Source organism: Haliaeetus leucocephalus, unplaced genomic scaffold, assembly GCF_000737465.1.
Source record: "Haliaeetus leucocephalus isolate CR32 unplaced genomic scaffold, Haliaeetus_leucocephalus-4.0 Scaffold506, whole genome shotgun sequence".
Taxonomy (NCBI): Eukaryota; Metazoa; Chordata; class Aves; order Accipitriformes; family Accipitridae; genus Haliaeetus; species Haliaeetus leucocephalus.
Genome location: NW_010972942.1, coordinates 2,415,016 through 2,428,359, shown reverse-complemented (window position 1 = coordinate 2,428,359; position 13,344 = coordinate 2,415,016). Strand labels below are relative to the sequence as shown.

Below are 13,344 nucleotides of genomic sequence, written 5' to 3'. Positions count from 1 at the left end.
CTTGGAAATCAGGAGCTCTTAATGCTGTTCTGTATGAAACACCGCATTGGAAGGAGCACTACGACAGCAACCTTTGGACTTCCCCCATGGAAGTACAATGTCTTAGATCAACATCCCTTTGGGATGGAAAGACGAACTCTGGAATTCTTCATACAAGAATATGCCAACATTCAACTAATATTGCCTACAGAAGCTCAGTTAACCTTTCACATTTAAATCTAAAGGCCAAGAGCTAGAAAGATGAGTGAATAAAAATGGAGCAAGAATCAGGTACAATGTGCTTATTGTCTTTTATTGATCTCATTATTTACACAACCAAGCGGACAGAAACTTTTCATTTATTTCCTAAGGAAACATTTCGTTTGTGTAATTTGCTATAGAGCACAAAGTGAATTTATTTACATGAAATTTACTCCTTTTGCTTTGTTTGCTTGCTTTCCACAAGCCCTAAAAGCACCGCATCAGCTTCCAGCAATGTTGTATCAGTTGTTGCACCCAAGAACCTAGACGTGAGTTCAAGATCCAGCAGTCTCAGGCGTACTTCGGTTCCTTTCTGATATTTTCTGTGGAGAAAAGGGGAAAAGGGGAAGAAGGTAAGTTTTGTTAAGCACCAGCTTTGCATCTCCTCAGGCTGCTCCCCCGTCTGCAGACCAAAGTAGCAGCCCCACAGAACACAATGTGCTGCAATGGAAGTCCAACACTGTTGTAATGCACCAGAACTAAAACTGCTGGGACACACTCTACCACCACAGAGCCAGTCTCTGTTGATACAATCCTGCCCATGGAAGAGCAGACACCACCAGATCCCGCTGAGGGAATGCAGGCTCTACAGAAAAGCAGTTTATTATATAGGAAACTGTTTTGTGTCTTCCATCAAAATATCCTACTGTATCATCTGCTATCATGCGCACAATTATCTGCAGGACAACATATCATTAAAGGGGAGGACAAGTCATCATTAGATCACTGGTGACATTGCTATTATCAAAAAAGTATAATGCCAGCTAACTGTGGTTTACATTTCCAACTCCGGGCCTCAGGCAAGGGAACTTTTCTTGTCTCATCCCCTCCTCCAAAATGGGGTTATCATCTGCAAGTTTTTTACTACATATAATTAAAAAGAAACCCCACAACTATTGTAATGAAACATTCTGCCTATGGGGCTGGGTTTTATTGTTTTACGCTCTTTTTTTTCTTTCTTTTTCCTTTTAAGTCAGAAGATGCGAGTGTTCAACGTGTTTTAAAAACAGACCCTGGGTGGAAATGGCCATGCCAAATTAGTGAAGAGTTTTGAAATACTAGCATCTTTTATAATGCACCTGGAGAGCTACTGATAAAAGTCCAGCAATAAAAACTCAGAATTATTCTTCTTTTGAAAGTTCAAGCCATACTTTTTTTCTTTTCCCTAGTCAAAGCATAGAGAGCTGAAGATGCACCAAGCCTGGCCACCTTGAGCAAAAGCAAGAGAAAGTTTGAAACATTCTCCAGCTACAGACTGGAGAAAATATAACAGGGATGTCTGGCTGCACACATTTCCTCTTCGCTCATTCTCACCTTCAGCTTGGGCAGACAATCTTTACTGTCTGACAAGTGTTTGCTAGCATGGAGCAAAACTGAACCAGGTTTCAACTTTCTTTGGCACATCAAACCAAGATCCTTTTGGAAAACTAAACATCTTAAGAGAAGATGCTGGACTTGCATTTATTTTTTTACCTTTTTTTTCCTGTCAATTCTATCTTACATTAATTTCCTGTGGCTTTTGGATAATCCTGGGTAATACATTCAGTTATGTTACAAACTGCAAAGGAAGATCCTTTGATACCTCCACTCTGAACAAGTAGCTACGTAGGGTACTTTGGCCAGCAAAGTTTCTGCCAACACTCATCCCAATGAATCCTGTGATGATCTGCATGAGTCAGCACACTGGAAATACCACACATTTTCTTAAAAACATAAAACTGAAGTCCTTCATCTGTCCAAAATGCGAGTAACCACTGTTGCAGTGAAAAGCACGGCACACCTACCGAAGACAGAGAACAGCTTATGTTTGGTTGTTAATCTGAATAGCTGGAAAGGACCAATTCTGCTCCTTTCTCTGTGAAATATTTGCATTTCAAAACAGAACGGTTTCACAACTGATGGTAATTATTCATGAAAGGTAACATGCAACATTTCAGAGTAAGACAAAGGTGAAACAAAATTAAAAGACAATGTATAAGACCTTAAAAATGCATGGTATCTTCTGGGATTTGTTAGGCTTATTTAAGAGAGAAAGTTCCCCAAAGAAGTCAGGATGTTTTGAGATAAGAAGGGGAATGAAGAGGAAAGCTCCTCACTGAAGAACCTTAAATGAAGATACCAACCGACTAGTGATTTTAGCCATTTGGGTATGTGGGAGAAATCTCCAGAAAATTCTCTAGCATGAACCAAACCTTCACCTTACTGACAGCTGCTGGCTAGATGGGTTGCTTTTGCATCCAACCATAAAGTTATCCTGATCCTAAATACTATCCTTGGCACAAATTATCACACTTTTCTGCCTTTATCAATGAATGTAAGGAGTGGATGGGGTATGAGAAAAGGAGGGAGGGAGGGGGAGAGAGGGGGGAGAGAGAGATTATGTTTTGAGAGAAGGCAAAGTAAGAGGGAGAAGGAAAACTGAGAGGGAGAAATGGTCTGTGGAAACAGAAAAGAGGGAGCAGACACCTTATAATGAGAAAAAAGGAGGCTTGGGAAGATACAAAAGAGGGGATAAATGGTAAAGCAGGTGACAGAAGCACTGAAAACACTGCAGGCAAATAGTGTAGAAATGAAGGAAAGTGTATACAGAGTAGAGCCACAGAAGAGGGAAAAAGTCACTGAAAAGTGAAGACTGCATAAAACTGTTAAAGCTTGAGTGACACCAAACTCAGACCCGTGAACTACAACATTCTGTGCTGCTTTTAAAAAGATGGACATGTTTTTAATCTAATAAAACTTAATACTAAAACTAGTGGTTCTGTGACAAATTTTACAGAATCCTTCTGCTGCCTTCTCCTCTCCTTCCTCCTAGAGGAAAAGCAGCTCACCAATAACGTAAAGCAGAATGCTACTGTGAAAACTGGCTTCAGGGTCCAACACTTCTCTACAGAAGATCGAACTGAATGAGGTTTAAATTGAATTAGAAGTCCTCTCTCTATTTGAGAGCACAGAGTGGGAGAGATATTGAGCTCCATATTTGTAACTGAAATACAAATTATAATTTTCATCATGCAACAGTTCCTTTTGGGTTGGTTGCTAAACTACAGTGGTAACTGTTTTGCAAGTGAATAGATATAACTCATTTTTTCTAATCAAACCTTTAAAAGTGCTATTTAGAACCAGGAAAGTCCATGAGGAAAATCTGTGAAGAAGCTGTACATCTCATGATTAATAGGTCTAATTTAATAATAAATTAATAATCTTAAGCATGACTCCCCCCCATTTCAGCATTACGAAGACTTTGCTCATCATACAGTCTGCCGAGAACTTTACTCAAATTTCCAGACATGACTTTAGCATAGATTTGTAATGCAAAATCCAAGAAATTGTATTTTCATAAAAAGAACCACAATCTTCAATGCTGCTTCAGTAATTCAGACAGATTCCAGATACTTTCATCGTACTTAACTCAATTATTAAAGAGGGTTTTCCAGTCACAGCACATCTGCTTACAAAGAGATCCTGAAGAACATCACTTTAAGGAGCTGACACAACTGCCAACTTGTATGAATATAAACATTTGGTTTTGTGACAGATGTTCCCTACAGCTAAAACACTTTAGAATAAACGAGAAGCAGAAGATGTAGAAAAAGTAGAAACATGAACACAATGTGCAGTGGTGGTCTATCCACCACATTCAGAGCAAGAGGAAGTGATAGGTTGCTCTATGCATATTAAGCATATTCTATCCATGAAGGTATTTATCCTTAAAACAGATAAAACTATCCTATGGTTAAAGCAGAAGCTTGAAGCAGGACCCAGCAACAAAGCAGGCATTTTATTATTTTCAGGAACGGTGTCCTAGGAGACACAGGACACCAGTGTAAAAGGAAAGAAACCATCTACTCCATTTTGCAAAAGGACTTGCTTTATCCTTAAGTAACAATGCTGGTATTCAAGATTATCCTATCTGATGACCATCAGCAGAAACCATTAACCTTCACCCAACCCCAAGCACTGTGTTTGTCAACGATGCATGTGTTTTCCTCCTACCACTTCCTATTGCCAGGTAAGAGTATTAAATTCACTTTAGTTGCATACATAAGTGAAGGTATAGGAATATTCTACAGAACTTCAAAAAGTTATTTTGCCAGTAGAGTCAAAGCTTCCCCCGCTTCTATAGAATTTATTCACAAGAGCCACCAATTTTAACCCTTTGGGAACACCAGTTTTGCACAGAAGGACCCGCCTAACACCCCGCTTCAGAGGTGGGAATCCACCGGCTGCTGTTGCTCAGCCGTGACACCCTCTCAGGCCGGTGTTGGCAGAGCACCCACTGAAGCACCCAGCGAAAACCTTCGCCTGAACTTCAGCCAAGAATCGATCAATGGGCTCCAAAAAGCTTTCTCTAGTTTGAATGAGTGCCTGCAGACTTCTCTCCATCTCTTCTGGAGTGGGCAAAGCACTGGGTACAGGCGCACCTTTCCTCAAACATCCACTTCCAGAAGATGACTTTAAGTTGGAGGCAGCCCAAATAATTCCTTCAGTACTCTTTGTAATTTCTGGACTGTCATGGAAAAGAATTTGAAAAGAAGCAAGATGAAAATCCTTTTTCTTATTTGAACCGTAAGTCTGTACAACCGCACATCACCAGTACAATACAGTATGTAAGAGCCCAGAGAAAGCACACAGTACAGCCTTGCTAATGCTGCTTCAAGAAACTTTAAAAGCAAATACAAAAATTAAAGTTTATGTCCTCTTATTACATTAAAAGCAGGGCCTTTTATCTTTGCATGCAAATATCAAACCACTGTCTTAACTCACATAAAGTAGGTCTTCTCTTTGCTGAACACACATAAATAGCACAGCGCGCACTTCCAAACTTAAGCAACTTGGAAGCGTCCTTCTGACTGACTGTATCCCTTTTATTGCAAGTTGGTCCTTATCCTAATCCTTTCACTTTTGCACTGAAGCTTTAAATCTCTCAAAATCTTAATGATAAATTAAAGGCAAGAGCCAAAAACCTCAGAACTCTTCAGTCAAGATTTTAAACTTGTAATTTTTAAAAAGTCATTTTACTAAGTCCCCTTAAAATATATGAATAAACAAAAACCTCAATATTTTTACATAATAAAATTGGAAGGGGAGGATATGGAGTGATGTATTTCAGAACTTGCTAGCTTTCAAGAACGCTGCGGGGGAAATGTTCTTTTTTTAATTTAAAAGTCATTTCAGGCTACAGCAAAAGGTTTACAAAGGGAGTTAACTTGGAAAGCAATGAGCATGTAAAAACAAGGAGGCTACAACTAAAAATGGGGTTTTGATCCTAATTATACCGTTTGCTACCAAGAAAATGGGACAGTAGTTTTGCAGGTGTGCAATTTCACAAGTAGAGGAAGCATCCTCATTACTACATGGCATTAAGAATTTTATTCAAACTCTAAATTATAGGTGTAGACATTAAAGCGTTTTGTTAAAATATCCAATACTTATAACTGCATGTGATCACAAATTAGCAAGCAGTCCTTCTTCTATTAAAACTACTCAAGGTATTAGTTTAAAATTTAAAGCAACAAACTTTCTGTTCTTGGAAACAGTGCTACAAAAATAACAACACAGTTACAGAAATGGTTGAGTCTCACTGGGTCTTGGCTACTTTTCCCACTCGTTTTAAAAATGCAGTCACAGATACCCTCTATTCCATACTATAAAAACATAGGACTGCTATTCTGAAACAAATTGAATATTTTAGCTTATATTCCCTCTATTTTGTTACTGGTTTTCAGTCTCCATTGCCTCCTTTTGGAATGATAACCTGTGCAATGCAAAGCTGAATGAACTAGCTAGGGCTGGCTATGACCGCTCTCACCCACCGTTCATTCTTCTGTGCCATCTGTCCCACCCCTCATAAACATGCATTTCTGAATGGAGTAGGGAGGCAACTACTAAACCTGGTTTTTAATTCCTATACTGAGGGTGTCATTTGGAGAATTTAACCTGAATTTTTTACATTTTTTGCATCATTATTTTTTAACGTCTCCCAACACATTCTAGTGATGGCTTTCACAAACTGCAATAAAAGGAATCCCTGGATTATCTCCCATATAAAACAGATTAATATAAAATGCTCCAAAGACAGGGTGAGAGTTGAGCCATGGTACTCTCAGAGAATGCCATGAGAAGTCTCGATGTCTTTCATTTTTTTACTGTGAGAATTTCAGAATGTGTTTTTCAGATCTATTATTCAAGAGGTTTTGTTTCAGTGCTTTAACAGAGTACAGTACAGAACAGTTTACAAGATTCTCAAGTGTTTCATTTTCTTTTTTTTTTATTAGGTGGAAGACATCACTTTATTAACCTCAGAAAAAATACAACAACAAAAAAGGTAATGAAATAAATCTGACCATCACTTTTTCTCCAGATATTTTGTTCACCATTCTTACCACTGTTCAAATCCACTCGGAATCACCCTGTAGCTCCTCATTAGTAATACAGAAACTACGACGCATCCTCAGAAGCAAGCTCACCTCTAAGTGACCCCAGCCAGCAGCAAAATGACCCCAGCCAGCAGCAAAGCAGTGCAGCTGGGGTGGGACAGAGCTGTGTGCGGAACAATTCATCTTGCTTCTCAAAAATGTTTTGAAGCATTCACAGATGCTGCTCGAGCCCACACTGCTCTCAAGTTTATTAGCAAAGGGAGGCCATGTAGGTGGCTTAAGGAGCTACCCTGGCACAGATCTATATGATTTTTGTACAGGTCACCCTCTGATCATCTACAGGGAAGGAGCTCAGCAAGAGCACACCACTTCCCAGCAACCCCTCACTCATTGCCAGCGTACATAAAATCCTTGTTCAGAAGAAATATGGATGAGATTAGCAGATTGCTATCAAGCTGAAGGCAGCATAGTTCTACGCAGCAATCCACATCTTGGTAAAGTGGCTTTTTCCAGTGAAGTACACATTGTCCAGCTAGTGACGGGGGGGGACGGTCCTGCTTCCAGCAGCTTGATACAGCAGTCATAACACACAGACACACACCTCCCAGTATGAGCCCCTAGGCAACACTGGGGCAAAAAGACCAAATTCTAGCCTTGTATGTACGAGCAAGATGGCAGAAAGTGGCAGTAGAAAGGTAGTGTGAATTCTGCACAGAGCAGAACATGGGATGGTAAGAGAGATACTAGGAGAGTGTTCCTTTCTTTAAAGGCTATTGAAGAGAGGACAAAGAACATGCATAAAACTGAATAACTATGTAAAGATCTTGTGAATAACCATGTAAAAATCTTGATCTGTTAATTTATTAAAAAGATTGAGCTGTCTATACCTTTACAGAAAGAAAACACGGGTATTAAAAGGCGCTTAAATCTATCTGGAAAAAGCATGTAACGGCAGGAAAGTAAAGTCCAACAAATTCAAATGAGAATCACAATTTTGCCAATAATATTGATGAACCACTAGACAAAAACTCCAAGCACTAAGGCTTTTCAGCCATTGATGGTTTCAACTGAAGAGATATCAAAACAGATGTGTTAACTCAGTTCAGGATAACCTGCTGAAATGTCATGTCTCATGATACAGTGAAGTCCTGAGAGATGACCTGAAGGTCCCTTTTGGCTTAAATTTTATTCATCCATTATTTATTAGCACAGTACCCAGTCATTCAAATAAAGGATGGATGCTCAAAATCGGATTTTCAAAACGTCTCTGTTCTCTGCAATCAAACACTTCACAAAAAATGCTCTAAGGTTGCTGGTTATATTCCATCAGAAAATGCAGTATTTCTTCTGGTGACTCATCAGCCCATTGCCATTTCAGTTGTATTTGTTTCCTACTCAATTTGTTTTCCTCTTTCCATGAACTAAGCAAGCAAACATGCTCTTATTTCTTCTGAGCATTTACCCTTTTTGACACATGCTTAATAATTTTTCATAATATTTTTGCTCCCTGTGTTAAAGCCATCCTTTTAGAAGGAAAAAGGCTATACTCTGCTAGATACAAGCAGAGATCTAGATACTCCGTTAGATAAAAGCAGGTAAAAGCCTCTCATATTCTTGGAAGCATTTAGCAGAATGCTGTAAGCCTGTGGGAAACCATCAGCTTAAACAACAGTCATTGTCACCTTGTGTTTTTGAACAACTGTGCATAAGTAGAGCCTATGGTAAGCATCCTTACAACCAACAGGTGCTTTAAGCACCTGAGGAAGTCCAAAGCCAAAACCCACTTTGCTCTGACCACTGCTAAAGCAGAAATTTGAAACGAATACCAGGAAGAGTTTGGGGATATCAGCTAGATCCTGATGTGACAAACACTCTGAAGCACTTGAATGTACCCCTGGCCAACTGGAGCTTACAGAAGCAAGCACACACGCTAATGTCGCTGTGTGTACTGACACTTGGTGGGAAGATAACTACCAAACAGACTGGTAAGAGCAGCAGAATTTAGGGGTGACCCCATCATTAGGGGGTAGAATATTATCTCTGTTTATGCTTATGGAGCTGCCCAAAACTGTAACATATTGGTCAAGCCCTGGTGTCTTCATTCTGTGGGACCCAAGCTCAGAGACCTTGTCACCCTTCTCTGTGTCTCCACCGTTGGCTATTGAGACGACTGGCAGCTGACCAAAAGTGGCACAGATGTACGGGAATGAAACATGGAAGTTTACATTCCTATAGCTAAAAGAAGGTAAATGCAAAGCCTGACAAGAATTGTTTTACGATTGTCATGGAAAAGCCCTGAGCAAACCACTGTGAAGACACTGTCTAGCTCTGCTATTACAATGATATCAATAATCAATGGCATTTGTTTCTACGACAGCAAAAAACCCACAGCCAAAGGTGCCAAATATTTAAATCCAATTCTGTTCCACTCAGTATAGACATTTAGGCTTTCAGTAGAACTTCTTAGTTGTGAAAAACTTCCAAAAAGTAACATGCTTGCCTTCAATTCAAACAAAAACCAAAGTACCCGATATTTACTAAAACAGACCAAAAAAATCTTGCTGTAATTTTTGCTACAGCCTCCGCAAGAATCAATTTGCATTCACTAAAACTTTTGGGACAGGATAATTCCTTTTTTAAAGAATGAATCCATAGAATAATCTATATTTTAAAATGTACTTCATATCACATCAAAGATGAATGCTATAACCTTTTCTCTATGGCATGGTGAGGTAAGCTTTGACAAATGAAACTTGCAATAGGTGGCTCCTGTCATCTAAGAACTTGTATCAGATACAGTTATGTCATCATACAGTAATTTATGCCAGTTGCTTTCTCAGTCTATAATATAAAATATATCCTTTAACTTGAGAGGAAACATCACTCTAAAATAAAAGAAATCAGAGTCTTTAGTCCAAATTGTTATATTTTTTTCTGCTGTTTAAACTATGCAATGAACTAATTTGATTAAAATATCACTTTGTAACTTACAAAATGCTAAAAAATAAAGGTTATATACTTAAATGTATAAAAAACATGGCCAATTATACTACAAAACATTAAAAAAACCCCATAGCCCTTCATGCTTATGGGCACCAGAAGCCAGGCAAACTGCTTAAAAGATGAAAGAAAAAGGTAGCAAAGTGAGAAAAAAAAAAAAAGAAGGCAAACAAACTCATGTGAAGCATGCTCTATTTCATACTCTTCTGTCCATCTTTCCACAAGTGATCTCTGTTGCAGTTTCTGTCCCTTCCCCTTCCCACGCTGGGATCTTGTCTCACTCAGATACTTTTCCTGTACATAGTCCTAAACGTTCAGGCCTCCAAATTTCAAATGCAGTTTCCACAATACTGCTCTAGTTTTCCTCTTAATACAGGTGTTCTCAATCTTTCTTTCTACACTGACTCTGTTTCCCTAATCATAACTTCTCCTCTGATCTCTTGCTGTTTCCCTGGAATCTCTGACAAGGTGTTTCCAGTTTCCTTTTCCTACCCCAGGAAAAACTATTAGACACTTTTTCTTGTCTTCTCTTACTTACTGCCTCATCACTGATCCTAGTCCCAGCCCATTTATCCAGCCAACCTCATTCTCCTTTCAGTTTCTTACCCCATCACAGTTTTTTCTTTTACCAGTTCCAACTAAGTTCAGTTGTCTTCTTTTTCTTGCAGTGCTTCTCAGTTTTCTCACTCAGCCAGTCCCCTTGCACTAGCCATCCTGGTAGGTCTCTTATAAGGGATTAAAAATAGTAGGTTTTGATAATTCAGACATAGCTATTATCAAAATTCAAATCAGAATGTTTCTTCCCCTTACTGTCTGGGTAATGACACTAGCTATGGGAACAATGACAATGAATTTAAAAACCTGCTCAGCCTTGGTGCTCAACACTCAAGCTTTGTACAGCTTGGAGAAGCTGTCACACAGGAAAAACTTCAGCAAACCAGAATAATTCACATACTGTCAGCAGGTTTTTACAGACATGTCTTCTAACCTTGCTCTGAAGCTCCCATCTGCACTGATTGTAAGTACTGTCCATGTCCTTTCTTTGTCTTTAAACACCATCGTAGCTATAAATTGGATTTATTCTTCTCTTGGGAGAGCTGGATGGAGAAGGTAGGTGGGGAGGCTAGAATGGCTATTCCAGTGGCAGTGAGTGCTGGTAACCATGTTAATGTAAGGGCTGGCATATACAGACAGACAGAAAATGGAGTGGCTGAACAGCTGAAATAGATACCTGAATTCTTGGTTGCACGTGAATCCAACAGCAGAGATGGGAAAGGTGCTAAAGATGGGAAAAGGCTGGGCACTAATGGTTTGGAGTCTCAGAGAAAGACTGGAAGAGGGGAACGGGGTCAGGAGGAGATGCAGGTTGAGGAATACAACTCTGGAGAATGGGGGTGAGGTCGTGGAGAATACTGGGCTGCTGAGAGTTGGTGGGCTTGAGCAAAAAGGAGGAGGAACTGGATGGGGCTTTAAGACAAGAGGAGCTGGAGGCACCATATGGTTCCCCTTTATCAATCAACTAAGGCTGAGGGAGGACTGCTCCTTCCCAAAGGACTGCTGAAAAGTACCAGTCTCTTTCCTGAACCTCCCTATTCCCATGTCTTTCCCCAATTCTCCTTTTGGCTGTTGGTGCCTATACAAAAGCACTGCCTGCAACATCTGCCCTCTGGCTTGCTCAGTCACTCTTACTGTTCACCTGTGGCAAAAGTCAAGTCACATTTACCTAACAGTTGGTCTATAAGATGCAACATACGCAGATTGCTCAGATGACTGCAAGACACTCAGTGAAGAAGTAATCAAAGATTTTAGCTAAAAATATCTGACAGTATCAATATTATGGTCTGACAAAGCCAAAAGAGTACAAAATGGGATCTTGCAGCAAAAAAGCACCACTGTAACAACAGATTATAAACCTATTTCCAGTGCACACAAATCATCTTGAAGCATCACTGAGTATGCAAGTCTACAATATATGCCTGCATTTAAATGCCAGAGAACATGAACCAACATTTTAAGGTATGTCAAGTAACACTTCTTTAAGTTTCAATTCCTTGTTAGTGTCCATTTAATCTGAATGTCCCAAGAACAATCTCAGCTGCTTACATTATGAATGAACAATATGGACTAATACTGAACAGCCTTTTTGATGAAAAAGAGGTCATGGTGCTCCTGTAAAAGGGACATTTTCAGATTTGGTCAGGAACATTTCTTTGTAAGCTAACACTTGCATTATTCATTCAAATGGCTTTCACAGTTAATAAAAGCCTATTCAGAGACAACATGAAAATCTTACTGGGGAGCAGTGCCTTAAAAATGAAACTGGTTTGACATTGTCAGTTTGATTTTCAAGAACTGGCAAGGAAGAGTGTGAAGCATAGGGAAGGCTCACTTCTCTGCAGAATGCCATGCACCTGTCTTCGAGAAAACCTAGTATTTGATGGTTTCACTTTCTGCTAAAAATAACTAATATGAAGCGATCTTAACTGGAGTCTGGAGAGGGACAGTTTTGCAAAAGCAGTGTTTCAGATTTTAAAAAAATGTGTTTCATGAAACACATGAAACAGAAGAGGAAAACATATAAAGAATATCCATGAAGAACACGGTGGGTCTAGGCAAGGAGTTAACAGTGAGAGAGCTCACCTAGCAAGCCACTCACCTGTTGCACACCATGATGTCAGGAGTGAGCTCAGACTGCTAAGGGCAGCTTTTAGAAATACTAAAGGGAGGGGAAAAGCATACAAAAGAGCATGAAACAAGGTATTACCAGACACCATTAAGATATTACAAATTACAAAGGTTAACCTCATGCTATAGTGCTTGAGGTTAAGGAAATACAGACTATCATTGAATATACTTATCAAAAGGAACTTCGAAGGATCGTCAGAAAATTTAGTTTTGGAGGCAATAAAGAAGAAATGAACAGTTGGATATATCAAGAGATATGCAGGCAAAAATGGCAGTTCCAGGTTGGAAGTAGACAAGGAGGGACCTCCAGGGAAAGCCAGGAGAGAAACCGAACTGCAGCAGAACATGTCCTGGGCTCCTGAAACCAAAGGCAGCAGAAGGGTAGGAAGGGTTTCCAAAGGGAATTCTGTTCAGGGGACACTGACACAGGAAACAAGAGCATGCTTATAGTTTTAAAAGGGGGAGTGAAAGAAGAGGGAAAAGCTTAGAGTAAGTACAATCTAAGCAATTCAGTGAAATTGGAGAGACAAACAAGAAATAGGCTTCAGGGATGAAAAAAGCTTATTTAAGAATAGTAAAAAGTAGGTGTATTCATGACAGCAGAACTGCATCCAGTATGTGGAGTACACCTGGAAATGAACTAGCAACAACTGCTGTGACATTGTACAAGGAGAACCATCTCCCTGATCTACTTGGCTTATGCGTTCTTTTATAACCACTTTATCGTCTTCTGGTCAATAGAGACACACTGATAAGTTCTCATTAAACACAATACACAAACATGGACTGAGAAAACATACCAGATAAGGCTGTGGTTCTTTTTTTTCTAGATGTGGAAAGCTGAAAGCTCCACAGAAAATTAAATCATTACATCTTTCTCCACAGTGAGGAAACTAGAGAGAGATAAAAATATCTGGGGAAAAAAGGAAGGAATAGAGCTTCTGTCATTAGAGGAACAAACTGAGAAACAAAATAATTAATGATTATTATACAGAGTCAGGTAACTTTCTCCTCTAGTCTCACCTCCAAATTCTCCCTAGAA

At 39.4% G+C, this 13,344-nt stretch overlaps 1 protein-coding gene across 1 annotated transcript in view; it reads right to left on the bottom strand.

Annotated features, from left to right (window-relative positions):
- Window positions 1-268: 268 nt before the first annotated feature.
- The window catches only part of MRPS28 (mitochondrial ribosomal protein S28), a 75,409-nt gene continuing 62,333 nt past the window's right edge, over window positions 269-13,344 (bottom strand). Inside the window, exon 3 of the mRNA XM_010575860.1 lies at window positions 269-563. Within this exon, the coding sequence (XP_010574162.1) occupies window positions 410-563 (154 nt within the window). The 3' untranslated portion in view covers window positions 269-409. The remainder of the gene's footprint in view (window positions 564-13,344) is intronic.